Here is a 19,428-nt window from a genome sequence, read left to right on the forward strand (position 1 = left end):
TAGTGTAGACATACCCTAAGAAAATTTGTACTGGTGGAGCTAAATAAACGTAAGATTAGAATAAACAGATTTAGTTACACACCAGTAGTGGGGCGTAAAGCAGTTTAGTTTAATTCAGTTATTAAAATAACAAGGATAGTATGTCTTTTACAAAAGCTGTGCAGAAAGAATTTGGTTACAGAATGAAGCTTAGCTCATTTATATAACCACTGACAAATTAATTTAGAGAAGCAAAGGACTAAGAAGTTAAGGCTTACAATCTGTAAAGGCTTCCTAACCCCTGAATCTAGACTGATTATTGTTATTATTTGAATGCATCTTCCTTTTTCTCTGCACAGCTTTTGTGTATTATGAAGAACATTTATCAAGGAAGGCCTCTACACAGTTAGCGATCACATGGTCACCAAAAGCTTCAGTGGTGAGATGACAGATACAGGCATAGCTATAATGGCATAGCCCCATAGCTAGATGCAGCTTACAGCGACAGAAGGGGCTTTTCTGTTGCTGTAGGAACCTGAGTGACAGTGGGCTAGGTCAATGGAAGCATTCTTCCACTGACCTAGCTGAATCGACACTGGATCAACATAACTAAATCGCTGAGGGGTGTGTCTTTTTCACACCACTGAGCACCATAACACCATGTCCACCTACATCTGAAGTGTAGACCACAGAACACCCTGCCAGATCATCAAATCCAAATGGTCTTCTAGTAAGCCATGCAATTTCAAGATTGATCTGGGTGGTACCGGATCTGCAAGCAAGCTATGTCCCTTTTGCTTTGATGCTGATGATTAAGGCTGAGGTTTCTCATGGAGATCACAGATTCCATGAGTTTCCGTGACTTCTGCAGCAGCCGGTGTGCCTGGCTCAGGGGCAGCTCAGGCAGCCCCTGCGCCAGGCGCACCGGCTGCTGCTGTGGCAGTCCCAGGTTACAACGCCCGTCCCCCACAGCAGAGTTTGGGTGTGGGAGGGGGTAGGGGGTTGGGGCACAGGAGGGGGTGAGGCAGGCTCTGAGCAGCGCTTACCTGGGAGCTCCCTAGAAGCAGTGACATCCCCCTTGTAAGCTGCTAGGCGGAGGTATGGCTAGGTAAGTCTGTGCGCTGCCTCCACCCAGAATGCTGGCTTTGCAGCTTCCATTGGCTGGGCCCCAACCCCCTGCCACCTCCCACACCCAAACTCTGCTGCTGCTGGGGGGGAAGTGTGAAGCCAAGTAGGGAGCCTGCTGGCCCCACCCGCACACACCAGCGGGGGTCCCGGGCACCCCCCCTCAATTTTATTCACTGGTATTTTTAGTAAAAGTCATGGACAGGTCATGGGCCGTGAATTTTTGTTTTCTGCCCGTGACTTTTACTAATACCCGGGACTAAAACTTAGTCTTGCTGATGATGCATCACCATAGTCGACACTCACAGTGCATACTCTGGGGTTTCAGCCTGGGGGAAAGGGTGTCACAAACAGCTGGGCTGCAAACACCCTGCTCTTCCTCCCACATCATCTCCCACATGGGAGAGGGGGACAAGGAGCCCTTCTCTGGAAACACTGAGCCAAGTAACTAAAGCCCTGGGCACAGTAGGCATGCCTACACTGTGTTGTAAACCTGGGTCTGTGGGACCTGGACTTGGGAGTTTCCAAACCCACACTTGAGCATCCACATTACATTGCAAACCTGGGTTTACATTTGCTGGCCCCACAGTCGTGCTATGGCAGCGGAAGTGCCCGTCGCAGAGCTTCTGGCTGGGAGCTACGATTTGACCCCTGTCCACACTGCAAAATGACAGAGCTTGGGGCCTGAGTCACCTCGGGTCTGCTGAGCTACCCCCGCCCCGCGCTGGGCCCTGAGTGCCTGCTGCCCCCACTCAGCCTGACGTGTGTGCGGCCACACGGGGCTCACCAGGGCGTGTAGCGGGACCCGGTTTTACACGCAGCACAGGCTGGCTGCGCAGGCACAGGGACGAAGCCCGGCTCGCGGCTGCAGAGCGAGGCGAGGCAGCGCAGTCCGGCCGTTGGGAGAAGGCGCAAGGCGGCTGCTGTGGGCGCGCGCAACTCGTCCCCTCCGCTGTCACAGGGACTCCACCTCCTCCTTCCGCGCGTCCACGAACCAGCCTCCGTCCGCCCTCCGATCGATGTTCTCTGGGAATCATTCGCTTCTCCCTGGGAGGAAGGAGGGAGCCCGCCGCAGCCTGGCGCGGCTGTTTCCTTCTGCGCCTGCGTGCCAGGGGAGGGGCTTGTGAGTTGCGCGCGCAAGCTCCCTCCATTCTCCCGTTTGCCGTGGTTCAGCTCGTGCATCACGGCGCGTGGCCGGCCTCACTGCTCCGAGCGGACATGGCGATGCACGTGCCCAAGGCCCCGGGCTTTGCCCAGATGCTGAAAGAAGGCGCCAAGGTGAGAGCGGGACCGGGCCTGGGGTTCCCGCGCGCCCCCGGGGCCGGGCCGGAGAAGCTTCCAGAAGCGCAGCCCGGGCTGGACCCTGCGGCTCCACGCGCTGAGGAGGGCGGGGCCTGTCGTGTCCGCGGTGCCCCTCCCCCTCGGACTAGTGGGGGGCGGGGGGCTCCGGCCGCGAGATGCGGGCTCGGGGGCAGCTTCTCCCCCGTCTCTGCTCCACGGCGGGTTCGCGCGTGGCCGCCCTGGAGGCTGCCGGCGGGGCCCGTAGCTGCAACCTGGGGAGGGGCTGGGCGGGGCCGAGCCGGCTGCAGGGCCCGGGCTGGAGCGAATCTCCCCTTTTCGCCTGCCGGTGTTACCCTGCCCTGGGCTCGCGGCCCCTGTTGCCTGAGCGGTGACTGAAAACAGCTGTGCCTTGGGGTGGATAAGCAGGTGAACAGGAGCTCCCAGGGCGATGCTGTGACCGAAAGAGCTACTGTAATCCTGGGATGCATCAATAGGGGAGACTTGAGTAGGAGCAGTGGGGTTATTGTAGCGCTGTATTTGGCTCTGGCGTGATCGCCACTGGAATCTGTGCCGGATTCTAGTGTCCATAAATCAAGAAGGATGTTGACAGATTGGAGAGGGTTGACAGAAGAGCCACGAGAAGGATTAAAGGGTTAGAAAAACATGCCTTATAGTGGTAGATTGAAAGAGCTCAGTCTTTTTAGTTTAACAAAGAGAAAGTGAAGGAGTGACTTTTTACAATCTAAAAGTACCTACATGGAGAACAAATATTTAATAATGGGCTCCTCAGGTTAGCAGTGAAAGATATAAAATGATCCAATGGCTGGAAATTGAAACTAGACAAATTCAGATTGAAAGATGTACGTTTTTAAGGGTTAGAGTAATTAACCAGCGGAACAATTTGCCAAGGTTTGTGGTGACTTTTTTCCGTCACTGGCCATTTTAAAATCAAGATTGGATGTTTTTGTAAAATATATGATCTAGGAACTATTGTGGGGAAATTATATGGCCTATAATATACAGGTCAGACTAGATCACAGGAGTCCTTTCTGGCCTTGGAGTCTATGAAAGTATTAACAGTAATGCCCCCAAAGCTTTAGGCAACTGACAGTGGGTAATTTTGAGCAGCTGTCGGGCCGTTCAACCACAACTCTGTTTTTATTGAGACTCTGATCCCTCACCCTGTGTAGGTTGCTTGGCTTTCGATATTGCAAGCTGTTTGGGCAAGGAATTGTTTTGATATATAGCAACACAGTGCTTAGCACAAATGAGCCCCAGCTGTGAAATGCAAATGCTAATAAATTAACTCACTCCTGTTACCAATGAATGCCCTTATATCAGTCTATTCCAGGGGTCGGCAACGTTCGGCATGCGGCTCGCCAGGGTAAGCACGCTAGCGGGCCGAGCCAGTTTATTTACCTGCTGACGCGGCAGGTTCGGCCGATCGTGGCCCCCACTGGCCGCGGTTCGCCGTCCCGGGCCTATGGGGGCGGCGGGAAGCCGCGGCCAGCACATCCCTCGGCCCGTGTCGCTTCCCGGCGCCCCCATTGGCCCGGGACGGCAAACCGCGGCGAGTAGGGGCCGCGATCGGCCGAACCTGCCACGTCAGCAGGTAAATAAACTGGCCCGGCCAGCTAGGGTGCTCACTCTGGCGAGCCGCGTGCCGAACGTTGCCGACCCCTGGTCTATTCTTACTATACTGTTTACAAACAAAATTCCAGAGAAGCAAAATGCTTAGTACAGTGCTACACTCAACATTGAATTAATAGACACCTCTACCTCGATATAATGCTGTCCTCGGGAGCCAAAATTTTTTACCGCGTTGTAGGTGAAACAGTGTTATATTGAACTTGCTTTGATCCACCAGAGTGCAGCGCCCCCCCCCCAGCACTTTTTTCCCGTGTTATATCCGAATTTGCGTTATATCGGGTCGCGTTATATCGAGGTAGAGGTGTATTTAACATGTATTTTGGTAGGAGTTGACAAACCTGCCTAGGAGAATAGAAACTTTGCTCAAATAAATGGACAGAGAGGGATTAGGTATGGGGTTGCCAACCTGTGGCTCCAGAGCCATATGCGGCTCTTCAGAAGTTAATATGCGGCTCCTTAGATAGGCACCAACTCCGGGGCTGGAGCTACAGGCGCCAACTTTCCAATGTGCTGGGGGGTGCTCACTGCTCAACCCGTGGCTCTGCCACAGGCCCTGCCCCCACTCCACCCCTTCCCAGCCCTCCCCTGAGCCTGCCTTGCCCTCGCTTTCACACACCTCCCCCCCCCCCCCCAGCCTCCTGCATGCCCCGAAACAGCTGATCAGGCGTGCTGGGAGACGGGGGGGTCTGCTGACATATTACTGTGGCGTGCTGGGAGACGGGGGGGTCTGCTGACATATTACTGTGGCTCTTTGGCAACGTACATTGGTAAATTCTGGCTCCTTCTCAGGCTGGCCACCCCTGGACTAGGTTATTGCTGACTCCTCCTCTGGAAGGGAGAAGAAAGCAACAGAGGTTTCTGAGTACTGCTGCTTAACAGGATGGAGAATGGGAGACGCAAGCAGCTCAGGGAACTTTATGCTTTTCTTTATTCACGAGAGTAGTTGGAGGTAGGGAATAGTTGCAGGAGCTGCTGAACTCTTGTAGAAAGGAGAGGGGAACAGGGGAAGCAAAATGGCACAGATGCTGGTTCTTCTTTAACAAGAAGAGACAGAGGAACAGAACAGCTGGAGCTGCTTCTACCTTTCCTGAAGTTGTGAGGGAGCTTGGTAAACAGAGCTTTCTCTGGGACTTTTAGAGGGCACCCAGATGAGCTTTGCAGAGGTGTGTGAGAGAGGAGACATGATTTATTAACTGATAGGAGCTCTAAATTTACAAATGGATGTATGTACACATCTACCCCGATATAACGAAACCCGATATAACATGAATTCAGATACAACGCGGTAAAGCAGTGCTCCAGGGGGGGCTGCGCATTCCGGCGGATTAAAGCAAGTTCAATATAACGTGGTTTCACCTATAACATGGTAAGATTTTTTGGCTCCCGAGGACAGTGTTATATTGGGGTAGAGGTGTATGTGGGAGGGAGTTTGAAATTATTTATCTTGTGGGGCATAGTTGACTTACTGATGTGGGAGTGGTGTAAATGGTATAACTTTGGGGGTGTGATCTTGATGGGAATGATGGTGCATACATTTTTCTCAGGCAAGTAGGTGTGGAGGACATTTGTCATGCCCTCCGTAAGCCAATATCCTCACCAGAAGTCCCTGATTTACTTGGACAGACTTATGAGGTTCAATCTGTTGAGTGTTGACCCAACTTTCCTCTTTCATATTCATAAATTTGCTTTAGTTGCTAAACTCTGCAGTTGACAGCCAGTGTATGTTAGCTTCTTTGTCACTGTTTTTGAAAGAGGAGGATTGAATTTTTGTTTAAACTTTTGTGTAGCCAGGATTTCACTCCAAAATAACTCAGTGGGAGATTTGCTATTGACTTTAGTGAAGCCAGCATTTCATCCTGGCTGTCAAATGACAAGTGACTGTAATTCTTCCAGAATTTTTTTGTTAGAACCTCTGATTCTAAGCAATAAACTTTTTTTTTTTTTTTTTTTTTTTGGACAGCATTTTTCAGGATTAGAAGAAGCTGTATTTAGGAACATACAGGCATGTAAGGAGCTTGCCCAAACAACCCGTACAGCTCTTGGACCAAATGGTAACCTTCTCTAATTTTATACCTTTTATTGTAATATTTATGTACAAAGAAGCTATATTTGTTTTTCTTGAAGGATGACCATTCCATTGTTTGTGGTAAAACTTCAGTTATAAATGTCTTTAGTCACATGATTTCAATAAAGGAGCATTTTCAGTCTGGTCAATTTTTAAAAAAAAGTTTTATATCCCATATCTGCCTCTGAGTCCTCAAGTCTGTTTTTGTAGAATTATCATCATTGTCCTAATTTAATTTTTTTTTTGCCCCATTTGCTGCTATGTGAAAGATCCACTGAAGTTGAAGAAACATTGACTGTATAGGGGATATGGTTAAACTGACTACACACTGCACTATCAAATGCACAAAATAAACTGAAAAACATATTGTGCTGGTACATTTTTGTTAGTAATCTTAAATTATGTAATAGGATTACAAAACACTAATTTTGTTTAAATTGTTAGTATCCCCTTAATGTAACTTCAAAACTTTATTTCAGAAGAGAGAGGTCTCACAGATTCCTCAATCCAAATTTACAAATGTTTATAGGGCTAAAAATTATGAAGGTCAAAATATCCCAAACCACTTCTTTACAGGGGAAACTGATTATGGTAAACTTCTTTGTTATAAATACTTTTATATGAAGAACAAAAATAGTCCGTTGATTGCGTGAGATGAGAGGAATTAACCAAATAACACCAATTCAAACTGTGAAGTATTTACAGTTGTGTAAAATAAGAATTGATGAGCTTTTTATCATTTAGGAATGAACAAAATGGTTATCAATCATCTTGAGAAGCTTTTCGTGACAAACGATGCTGCAACTATCTTAAGGGAGTTGGAGGTAAGTGCTTTTTCATGTTAAAAGATTTTTACTTACTTACTTACCAACTAGCTAAAGTTTATTTCAACAACTAAGACTTTTACTCAGTTTTATTAATAAGGGTAAGTTTGTAGGATCAGGGCCACAGTTTCTAAATGATCAAATTCATAATTGGATCCTGAGAGGAGTGTAGCGAATATACACACAACAGAAAAAAATAGAAGGGCTTTTCAGAGCTCTAGTAGTGACAGAAAGGCCCTGCTGCAAAGACACTTGAATTATTGAATATCATTATTGGTATTTGCCTCTCTTCCTCCTCAAAATAGGAGTAGAGTTTAGGAATGAAAGAGACATGGATTGTAATTGCTGACATCTTGTGTGGAAGACTCTTGTTTAAGAGAAATAAGTGCAACGTTAATTTCTTGTTGGTGCCAATTTTCACATGTCCCTCTACCTGCGTAGAATTCTCGCTTTTGGTTTTAGGGACGTTGGGGATGTGACATTATCCTGCAATGAGAAAGTTAATAGAATTGTGCAGAAGCTGAGGTGACATGTCATTTGCTGCAACAGTTAAATAGAAACTCAATTGCGTGATGCCTCTGTGTCAACCCATGAATAATGTTGTGTGTATGCTATTGAATAGTGATACTCAGACTGAGGTTCCTGAGCCACAAGTGGCTCTTCAGTTTGTCTTCTGCGGCTCTTTGCAGCACATGATATTAAACCACAGTGTTTTAATATCCTTAACCAATCAGGTTATTTTACTATGTTATTAACCAATTGTAGTTGATAAAATAATAATATTTGGTCAGTTATTTTGCTATGAGAATAATATATAAAAAATAGTAAATAAACAATGCATTCACACTACTATGGCTCTTTTGGGTGATGTTGATTGCTAATTTGGCTCCTGAACCACTGAGGTCTGAGTATCACTGCTATAGAACTTTCTTAATTTACTTTAAATAGGGGACTATTATAAATGATTGAATTCTAAAATTAGCAAGTGAACAAACACACAGCGAAAATGTTTAAGAAAATGTATTTACTGCTTTTTTAATTTGATATTTTTAAATCTATATTTACATGCACGGTTAGACTTGTTTTTCCAGTATTCTCAGTACTGTAAAATTTCAGTAGAGTGCTTAAATACAGGAGTCTTAATTGCTTATTATAATCAATCTTGCATGTCACCATGGCTTAGACACCGTAATTGTAGCTATAAATATATCCAAGAATAGATAAAGCACTTTTCTATTAAATTGTTTATTGGAAGGGGGAAGAGCTGCCATTTTTGTGCAGATTGCAAAGTATAGCTTAGAGCTGATCAACTGTGTATATATGCATACACAAAACTCAGTGTTGCTTGAAGTTTATCTTAAATTGAAAGTCTAAGGTAATCTACATGTGTGATTGTAAGGCCACACTGGTATCCCTTAAAAATAATGCAGCTGTCAATTAGAAATGGGGAAGAAAGGAAGTGCCTTTTTTCTATTGTCTTAACCCCACAGCAGTATTCCAGAGTCTTGCAATTTTCATATCTTATACTCTTGCTTATTGTGTAATTTGCTGTTTAACTTGCTTTTTCCCCATCTAGTTCTTAATCCTGATTAATTTTAGATCAGATTTTTAATCAAAAAGGAGCTTATATTTGATACATACAAAGAACTTTAGGGCTATATACTTTTAAAGTTGACTAACCGGGATATTAACAGTTAAATTAATATGTCTAACTCCTTTAACAGGTCCAACACCCTGCTGCAAAAATGATTGTAATGGCTTCCCATATGCAAGAGCAAGAAGTTGGAGATGGAACAAACTTTGTCCTTGTTTTTGCTGGAACCCTTCTTGAGCTAGCAGAGGAACTTCTGAGGATGGGACTTTCAGTTTCAGAGGCATGTAGTTAATTTAATATTCATGCTGCATGAAAACTGGTAGATGATAACTAATATGGGTTAATCAGTGACCTTGGGTTGTGTTTTACTTAATCACATCTGTAATATTCTTGAATACTTGCTATGTATTACTTGATGATCTCCATCCCTTTTGAGCTGCTCCCTTTAGTCAACTTTCAAATGACAGTATATACATAATGTATGCATTGATACTTTGTGACTCTTTCAGAAGGAAACATAGTGAACATGAATGTACAGTTAGGTGGAGGAGGTTAGAATGTCAGTGAACTTTGTCATTTGCATTACAGGTGATAGAAGGTTATGAAAAAGCTTGCAAGAAAGCCCTAGAAATTCTTCCTGACTTAGTATGCTGTTCTGCAAAGAATCTGCATGATGTTGAAGAAGTGGCATCTTTGCTGCACACCTCAGTAATGAGTAAACAATATGGCAATGAAATCTTCCTGGCAAAGCTTATTGCTCAGGCATGTGGTAAGTAAACAAGTTTGCATCTTGTATGTATCTAAACTGAATACAGGCTTGTTTTTAATCTTTGTTATGTTATTCAAGTGCTCACGTCATAGGTGAAAGGCATTGCCAGCTATTCATGTATTAGGCTAAATGAGCTGAATATATTAGGTCTCATGCCTTTGGGGGCAAGGGAGAGAGGGAGGTGGTATTTCTTTTCCTCTTACCCACTGAATTCTCTTCATGCTCATTGTGGCCCAGCTGTGGTTAGTCCAAATGGCTTTCTAGTAAGCCATACATTTTCAAGATGAAAATCTATTTTCATCTTTGCAGTTGCACTCATGCTCTTAAATGCACGACTTAATCTAAGTGTGATGTTGGTGAGTTTTGTTATATAGAGCTCTCCATCTTGTAGAGCTCAAGAATACAACTCTCATCATTAGAGCAAATTTTTCCTCAAAATACTCTGGGCCAAATTCAGCCTCAGTGTAAGTGGGCACAGGCTAAACTTGGCCTGCTGGCTTCATTGATTTGTGTTCTCTTGCTGGCCAGATACTGCCATTTCATAGTGAAGAGTTCCGCTTTCTCAGCATTGCAGTACCTATACTTATCTGTAACTGATCATCGAGGAGGGTAACTGTTTCCTGCTAACGTAAAATTTGGCAGTTCATTTCTTGATCTCTTTATTTGTTTAAAGGCTTTTGAAACCAAATATCTTAATACAGTATTTTCTATATAAATGATGCATATGATTTTCTAGTGTCACATTTGTACTTTGCACTTAAATTATATAATACATGTTTCTTTTCTCAAACAGTATCTATTCTTCCTAATTCTGGTCATTTCAATGTTGACAGCATCAGAGTATGCAAAATTTTGGTAAGCTCTGAACTTTTTTCACTAAAGCATGACTAATTCTTACTCCTGGGGGAATTCTGCGCCAAAAAATTAAAAATTCTGCACACAATATTTAAAAATTCTTCAAAATTCTGCATATTTTATTTGTCAGAATAACACAATATAACCACGCCAGTTTCAATTATTTTGGTAATTTTATTTCACAATACTTGTCAGCAAGTATGTCTGGAACAGACAACAAAAAAAATTCAGGAAATATTTTTCGACAAATAGATTCCTTTCTAGGCATATTAAATATGGAACTTTGAGTAGTAATTCATTTAAACTACAATTCAGAAACATATTTGCCACACACTTAGAAGCAGTGTGAAAGCTTGGGGGAGTCAGTGGCAACGGAGGAGCTGAGCGGGAGGGAAGTAATTGCTGGGAAGGAGCCCTGGGAGTGAACCTGGAAGGTTGTTAGGTGTGGGCGGGACAGTTTTTTTTGTGGGGGGTGGGAGGGATTGTTAGGGAGTTGGGGAGCATCCCCCATTCAGACACAGACTGACTCCCTTTCAGTCAGGCACATCTTCTCTGCACGCCCACTCCCCATTCAGCCAGGCATATCCCCATGTGGCCCTGTACCCTCACTCCCATTCAGCCCTTGGCTTAATGTTGTTACCCCACTAACTCCTGTACCTTCACTAGCCCTTCTGAACCCCAGTTTGTGACTCCCCAGCAGCTCCATGTGCCCCACTCTGTTTGTCCCCCCATATCTCGTGCCTCCTAACCTGGTCCCGCGGCCATGGCACTTTGAGGAAGGCAGCCTCTGCCTCCTCTGTCTCCGCAGCAGGCTGCCCTCTCTTCTGGCACCATATCAGCCCCTGGTTGGCAAAAGGTGTAATTGCAGTGTCACCCCTCTCATGGCTTCCCTTTGCCTCCCTGTCAGAATCAATTATTTTGTGGCGGGGGAGGGGGAGAAATATCTGCAGGGGATATTAATTCTGCGCTTTGCGCAGAATTCCCCCAGGAATAAATTCTGGTATTCCTGTTATTGTATTAGATAACTCTGTAATGAAAATAGCTAACTTTTGGATCATAAAATGTTACATTTCTGTTGTCCTTCACCCAGCCTAGACTTTAAGATTGTCTTTATTTTTGATAGATTGAGGCACGGCTTCAATAATGTAGATATATTGTTATAGCACATTCAATTAAATTATTTTTACCAAACTCTGGCATTCCTAGTTTCAAGATATTTTCTGTGCAATACTTGTCTTAGAGCGGAATTGCCTGTAGACTTCAGGGGCAGAACTCCAAGTGTTTGGTCCTTAAACAAATCAGTTTCATGAGCTAAAAGCTCAACCAATATGTTTTTCAGTAATTGTACCTTCAATTAAAATGCAACCCAGATGTTCAGGCTGGGGTGGGGGAGGATGCAGAATGTTACGGGCCTGATCCTGTTGTTCTTACTCTGTCAGTGGGATATTAGACCTCAGTAAGGATGACAGGATGGGCTAAACTTGTGCTTCCCATCAACTTCTTTCTTGCTAATCCTTCTTCCTGACTGGGAGCAGAAAAAGGATCACTATAAATTTCTAATTGTTACTGCCATGGAATAAATCTTCAACTGTGTATTTCTAGAGAAGAATATTCAGTATTCCCAAATCAGCATAGTGTTTTCTCCTCATCCTGGAATAGAAACATGTCTAAGCATGTTCAAACATGAGACTTCCTTTTTTAAAAGAGCAAGTGTAGCTTTATTGTGGTGGATTGGTGTACTGAAATGTGATCTTTATCTGTCCCCTTTATTCTCTTTAGGGCTCTGGTATCTCTGCTTCTTCAGTCCTGCATGGTATGGTTTTTAAAAAAGAAACTGAAGGAGATGTTACTTCTGTCAAAGATGCCAAAATAGCTGTGTATTCCTGTCCTTTTGATGGCATGATAACTGAAACTAAGGTATGTAGGTGCCCAAAAGAGGTCCCATAGCAATTTATGTACATATGCAGTACTTGGTCTGTATTATTCTCAGATTAATATTAACTTTAAATATCCTTGACAATTGACTTTTTTTAATAGGGGACTTGAGCTTCTATGTTTAAAATGAAGTTCAGGGTTTTCTATCATAGCTGTCTAAACCATATTTTTCTCTAACTTTAATATGAAGTGTTCCTTTGAGCAGATGCATTTTCAAACTTTTCCTGAGACCACTGACAGATAATATATAACACAAAATGTTAGCATACAAATATAATTTGAGTCAAAATAGAGTTTAAGATATTCTTAAGATATTCTTGTGTGCCCAACACACAGTAGTTTTGCTCTACTAGGTTGTTTAATATGACATTTAAGTGCAAATTAATTAATTGACTTAATTGCAGATACCTATATTACATCATGGTGGTCGACAAAATTACCTGAAAAGTTATAGACTCTGGTAGGGGTGAATAGAGCTGCATTGCAGTGACTCAATTCTTTTCCTTTGAAAAGTCCTAGATGATAGTGTTGGGCAAAAATATAGCTCCCCTGACAACTCATGTCAGGTGTGTGAAGTGGTGTTATTCATTACACCCTTCTGTCCAATGTAAGGCTGTCAAAAGAAGTAAATGGTTTAGGCTGCACTGGCATGAGCATGTGGATGACGGCAATCTATCTTTTTGTTCAAAATGGGACATTTACTATTTCTTTGCCTCTGTAAAGCCTTCCTTAGATTTTAAAGATAACAGTGGTAGCTGGAAAAAATCTTTCCACCTGTGTCTGGATAGGATGGTTGTGACTTTCCTCTTGCCAGAGCGATACAAGCCTACTTGACATCTAAAGTAAATTAGTATGATATGTTCTGGCGCTACCCTGGAAGACCATTTAGAAGCTTCTGCTGATATAAAATGTGGCTGCTCACTTGGTGCTAGCCATGTGGAGGATATTACACCTCATTCTCCATAAATCACACTGAACTCTAGAAGTAAACTGGTAGCCAGGATGGTTTGTGTGTATGTAAAATTCTATATGGTTAGTATTCTGTTTTAGGAAGCACTGTCTTGACACTTGAGCAGCTACAGGGACAGATATGAACAGTTCCTGTATCTGAACTCTGGACTAGAAACTAAGGCATTCCTGAGATAGGATCTTCAACTGTGAAATTTCTCTCCTGGTGGTCCAGAACTGAACCTTGCTGACCTGCAATTTAGTATCTGACATGTTTCACTCATGCTTTTACTTGAGGAATAGTGATAAAGTAGCATGAGTTTAAGTGGTGAACAGGAAAGGGGCAAGTTCATTTTGGTTTGTCAAAATGTCATGTAAAACCTCTAGGCACAATACACATGTGTTTTGTAAATTGAAAAATGTTTCCTTTTGATAGGGCACTGTACTGATAAAAACTGCTGACGAACTTAGGAATTTCAGCAAGGGAGAAGAAAATCTAATGGATCTGCAAGTCAAGGCAATTGCTGATGCTGGTGCAAATGTTGTAGTAACCGGTGGCAAAGTGGCAGACATGGCACTTCATTATGCCAATAAATACAATCTTATGTTAGTCAGGTAAGGATTAAAATGGTACAAACAATTTAAATGTCAATACCTATACATACCATACTTGCTGTTGTCTCCCCAAAGTCCTCAGAATACAAAGGTATATGTAATGTAAACGTTCTTACCTAATGTGGATGATTATTTTTCCTCCAGTAGAGGGTGAAATTGAGTGTCTATTAAGTTAGTTACAGTTAGGGTGTGTCTGTTACCGAACGTAGCTTGGAGCTTCCTGACAATGGATTGCACCTTGCAAAATATGGAGTTTTGGTGTAATGGTTGCATTGTCTGTATATTGTAGTTATTCATTATTTGAAAATAATTTTCCAGTCAACAAAATCAAATATTCTAAAAAGACATATTAGTGATTTTAGTAAAGTGGTTAAATGGGCATAGAGGTAGGGCTATCACAATGGTGGTTCCTCCAAGTCAGAGTATGCAGTGGTGTGCGGAAGTATAAACAATATAGGTAGTGCATAAATGGAAGAACTCTGCCCTAGGACCTTTGATAAGCATTTTCCATGGGCACTAAAATTCACTTTATAAAAATGAGTGGACAGTTTTGAGTATAGGTATAATTATTAAATGTAGGACAGCCCCATGAAAAAGACATAACAGCTAGTGTTATATTTTCATATTTTGATCCTCTCAGAAAAGTCTTGTGCATGTAAAAGCTATTCTTATGTTTACAAAACAGGATCAGTGACACTTCAAAAGAGTTGTAACATGTTCAGAGAAACAGCATTTTGATCCCATGAGATTATTTGTGATGAAACATGGTCTAATACAGCAGACCAGATGTTGGCCTAGTACCCTTGAGCGTTAAACTTATTAAACTTCATTTTCCCCATTAGTAAAATGGAGATAATAGCTATTCCTCTCACAAAGATGTTGAGGATTAATAGTTAAACTTTCAAAATGCTAGACAGATATTAAGTAAAAAAAATTTGATTCCAAGTGAACAGTGCTTAAAAATAAAGCATTACTACTTCAATTTCTGTAATATTAGCATGGAATTCCTGTAACCATAGAGTAGCAACTGCAGAAATGCACTAGAGGAGTTGATGCCATGGTAGTGTTGTAGTGGATACCAATAAACTAATTCTGATAATATTACATAGAACTGCCAAATTATGGAGGAAACCTTTATTTTTCCTTGCAAACTAAAGTAAACTTCAAATTGTTCTTGGAAACATGGTAGTAAAAGGAACTCTTTTTTATTTATTTATTTAAGGTTGAACTCAAAATGGGATCTCAGGAGGCTGTGTAAAACTCTTGGCGCTACCGCTCTTCCCAAATTGGTATGCCGTTTGCAAATGAGTATCATCAGTGGAGATATTTATTTTGTATGAACAGAATCTTTTTCTGACTTGTGCTTCTTTTTTCCAGATTCCACCTACACTAGAAGAAATGGGTCATTGCAACAGTGTTTATTTGTCAGAGGTTGGGGATACACAAGTAGTTGTGTTTAAGCATGGTATGTTTCTATTCGTAGGAGATCATGGTTCTATGTCATGACTAGAACTTTATTTATAAATGTTCTACATCTTAATATGTTTTCTAGAGAATTAAGTCTGTCTTTCCTTAACAGAAAAGGAAGATGGTGCCATTTCTACCATAGTAATCCGTGGATCTACAGATAATCTAATGGATGACATAGAGAGAGCTATAGATGATGGTGTTAATACTTTCAAAGTATTCACTAGGGTGAGTAAAATGAATATACTTCTCTATTAAAACAGAGCTGTAGACCAAGATATTTGTGCCAAGACTTTACGGCATGCTTTGCTCCCTTCTGTTGCTTGGAATGCGGAAACTACTTGCATCTCCTCAGCACGGGGGAAATCTCCAGTGGGCAAAGAGCGGGTGTGTAACTGATTCCTATGCCACTCGTGCAGCCCTGGAGTTAGGAGATGGGTTGTAGCCAGAGTGCACTGTGCTTAGTCCATCTTGAGTGACAAGATGATCTGTTTGAGACCAATACAAGCTGGCAGAGCTAAATCTGGATCTTGGTATCTATCATTGGTGATAAGGGTGTTAAATATGCTTAGATACTGTACAAAAATATTTAGTTCATAAATTAGGACAGCTTAGTCTGTTACAAAAGTTTTGTCTTTAAACTGTGCAATTAAGATACTGATTTTAAAATAAGATGGGGAGTCCTCAATGTGAATACAGGCTGAAAAACTATGTAGAAAACATGAAGCTTTTTGAAAGCTTAACATCTGATAGTTTCCACTTTGCCACCGTTTGAATCCAAGTCTGAGTCCCTTGCAGTTCTTATTCTGCCTCTTCCATAATGACTCCCCAGAATAGATGATCGGCTGAGGAGCAGTATTAATATACAGTGCCTTTCCTATTTTTCCCAACAAGTCATGTTGTCTGTTGAGATAAAAACAAATTTACTCTTACCACTTCCATTTCATTGTTTTATTATAGTAATGAACTTTTTCCAAAGACATTTAGAAATAATAGATGCTAGATTTTTACCTTTAGCCATACTAATAAAATGCCTCACTTTTTGAAGTTGGTGCCATTTCTGCACTTGTGTAATATTCTACCAAGAAAAATATCTGTTTATGAAGGCAGAAATTAGTTCTAGAAACTAAAAATCTATTCAGGTTACTTTAAAACAAAACTACCTCAAACCACTTTGCATTTATAATTATGTATCTTGTGGGGTTTTGTTCACAGGATAAACGTCTTGTTCCTGGTGGTGGTGCAACAGAGATTGAGTTGGCCAAGCAGATCGCATCTTACGGAGAGGTAAATAATGCATTTTCCTCTCACTTCATCCATTTCTTTTCCTTTACAATATTAAACAGTTTTCAAACTTTGCTTTAGACATGTCCTGGGCTTGACCAGTATGCTATCAAGAAATTTGCTGAGGCATTTGAAGCCATTCCTCGAGCACTAGCAGAAAATTCGGGAGTAAAGGCCAATGAGGTTCTCTCCAAACTTTATGCAGTGCACCAAGAAGGCAACAAAAATGTTGGATTTGATATTGAGGTAAATGGTGTCATACGTTATGCCTGCCAAAATACTTGGTTCTGTGCAAAAGAATACTCCACATAAAATACCTAAGGATATAAATTATGTTCTAGATTTTAGGTGTTCAGCTTTAAAGTAATTGGAGCAGTATATTAATCAGTGAGCTAGACAAACAGCTTAGAGAATGGATGTTTTGTTCTTCAGCAGACAAATTAGTTACATTACTACATACACAATGGTTGTATGTGAGACGTGAGGATATGTTCTTGAACAATTGCTCAGATAATTCCACTTATGATTCAGTTCGCATTTCTAAAAGTTGCTCAAATGAATGTTTTATTTGGAGGAAAGGGGATAAAATCAGGAAAGTGTCATTTTGTTACCACTTGGTGGGTGTGGCTGTTGTTGTTTAGGATTACAAAGGTAGAACAGTTTGAAATAAGGTAGGAAAATCTGGTGCTATGAAACTTTGAACAATGTTCATATTTTTTTCTGACAGGCTGAAACTGCAGCTGTGAAGGATATGTTGGAAACTGGTGTGTTAGACACATATCTTGGAAAACACTGGGGTATTAAACTGGCTACAAATGCTGCAGTGACTGTGCTCAGAGTAGATCAGGTGAGTTGAAGAAATGACTTTGGGAGATAGTGATTTCAAACTTCCGAGTTAACTTGAGACATCTTTGTACATGTCAGGAATACATGCTATAAAAATTAAACTGATAACCTTAAATCAGTTTATTTTTGTGAAACCAAGATATATTATTGCTGACCATATTGCTAGATTCAGATCTTGGAAAGGTGAGGCAAGGTGCCATGTCACATCCAATACATGTTGGATTTACATCCTGACCCATAGTTGGTAGCTCTTAATTTCACAGGTATGAGCACGTAACTGTCTCAAAGAAAATGTGTAGTATGTATTTCAAAAAAGAAAACCTTCCACATCTATATTTTAAATGCATCTTGTACAATAAAATGGAAGGAATGCGTTGAAGGCTTTTCTGGATAGTTTAATGACTTGGTATTTTATGGAACTTTAGCAGAAATGTGTGTGATGCATGTAAAATTTCTGTAGATTATTATGGCAAAACCAGCAGGCAGTCCAAAAGCCCCTAAACAACAAGGACACTGGGATAAGGATGAATGGAAAGATTAACCTGAAAAATAGCGAGCTGTAAAATCGGTGGCACTTGTTATATTGAGTTGAGACACACATCTGTTGCATGAATGTATCCACACTCAGCACAGAGCTAATATGTATTGTTGGCTTTCAAGGGCACATGTGCGAGCAGTTTCACCTTTTTAACAACCTATTTGAAATACGATTTGTGGCAGATTGCTGTGCTGTAGTGAATTCATCTTATTTACTGAAACTAAATTGTGCAGTGCTACTTGAGAGAGGTGTAGCTGGCATTTTTGGAAGTCTACCTATGCCAGGAAATCCTGATGTCAGGGATTTAAAATAGATTTTCAGTTTATTCAGATTTTGGGCATTACAGATTATCTTTAAACTCTTCCTGTAATATATTGCATGTGTTCAGTAACCCAGTCACTCTGACAAACTAGCTAGATATTAAACAGATCTTTCTTAGATGTGAAAGTGTACAGCTTGAATCCCCCTCTCCCTTTTAAAAAAGGTAACCGAGGGAATACTGAAATTGTATTGGGGAAAACAGCACCTTATGATGTGCCAACTTGCTACATATTTGCAGAAATATGGGACACACCCAATGGCAAAAGCTTGTCTGTTCAAATGTACAAAAGTAACAGATCTGCATAAGTTTAGTGAATGCTGCTCAAACTGTATGTCAAGCTATAGAAAGGAAAAATCCAAAGTGAGTGTTACTTAATCTAATTTTTTTTCCCCAAGATCATCATGGCAAAACCAGCTGGTGGGCCCAAACCTCCATCAGGAAAGAAAGATTGGGATGATGACCAAAGCGAATGAACACCTTCACTGTACTTTGAGTGAACTAGGATTGTATGCATCTTGTAATACTCCTGTTGGGACCTGACATGTTTTCTCCCTCACCTTAAGTTATGAAACTGTAATCCAGTAAAGAGTGCAGTACTGCTACTATTTCAATAAATGAACTTGCAATATAAAAAGACTGAATTTGTTAACTTGTCCTATTAGACTTGTAGCCTTAAAATTAACTTTCACACATGTTGCTTTTGAGTGTTAATTATCTATAGTGATTAAAGGAACAAGTTGTTTTGAATCTCTCTACAGCTTCTGTTTCCCTTTATATGAAAACAAATAAACCCTAAACACCATTAACAATGAATCTTTAATCACAATTTAGGGAAATTATAGTTAAACATGTACCACTTTACCCATGTCATAGAATCATAAGTGTAGAACTAGAAGGGACCTCCCTAGGTTTTCTAGTCCTGTCGCCTGCACTCAGGGCAGGACTAAGAAATAACTAGACCATTCCTGATGGGTGTTTGTCACACCTATTAAAAACCTCCAACGATGGAGATTCCATCACCTCCCTAGATAATTTGTTCTGGTGCTTAACTCCCCTGACAGGAAGTTTTTCTTAATGTCCAATTTAAATGTCTCTTGCTGCAATTTAAGCCCATTGCCCTAGCCTGAGAACAATTTTTCACCCTCTTCCCTGTGACAACCTTCTATGTCCCCCTCAGTCTTCTTGTTTCCAGACTAAACAACCCCATTTTTTTCAGTCTTTCCTCATAGGTCATGTTTTCTAGACCTTTAATCATTTTTGTTGCTCTTCTCTGCACTTTTTCCAATTTGTCCACATCTTTCCTGAAATGTAGCACCCAGAATTGGACTCCA

General features: G+C 41.5%; 2 protein-coding genes across 3 annotated transcripts in view; one reads left to right on the forward strand and one right to left on the reverse strand.

The window, feature by feature from the left end:
* The window catches only part of LOC113405077 (MAP3K7 C-terminal-like protein), a 73,212-nt gene extending 71,218 nt beyond the window's left edge, over positions 1-1,994 (reverse strand). For both annotated transcript variants that reach the window (XM_026652284.2, XM_026652279.2), the window contains exon 1: positions 1,892-1,994. The gene's annotated coding sequence lies outside the window, so the exon portion shown is untranslated. The remainder of the gene's footprint in view (positions 1-1,891) is intronic.
* A 228-nt stretch (positions 1,995-2,222) lies between these two features.
* On the forward strand, positions 2,223-18,848 carry LOC113406612 (T-complex protein 1 subunit theta). The gene is made up of 15 exons (XM_026652295.2): positions 2,223-2,382; positions 5,996-6,086; positions 6,845-6,924; positions 8,649-8,798; positions 9,107-9,287; positions 10,081-10,142; positions 11,922-12,059; positions 13,462-13,640; positions 14,863-14,929; positions 15,018-15,105; positions 15,220-15,335; positions 16,323-16,394; positions 16,473-16,637; positions 17,119-17,238; positions 18,493-18,848. The coding sequence occupies exons 1-15, from the start codon at positions 2,323-2,325 to the stop codon at positions 18,568-18,570; spliced, it is 1,647 nt and encodes a 548-aa protein (XP_026508080.1). The 5' UTR covers positions 2,223-2,322; the 3' UTR covers positions 18,571-18,848.
* Positions 18,849-19,428: the final 580 nt, after the last annotated feature.

The sequence above is a fragment of the Terrapene carolina genome, unplaced genomic scaffold (genome assembly GCF_002925995.2).
Source record: "Terrapene carolina triunguis isolate 2854851 unplaced genomic scaffold, T_m_triunguis-2.0 Scaffold31, whole genome shotgun sequence".
Taxonomy (NCBI): domain Eukaryota; kingdom Metazoa; phylum Chordata; order Testudines; family Emydidae; genus Terrapene; species Terrapene triunguis.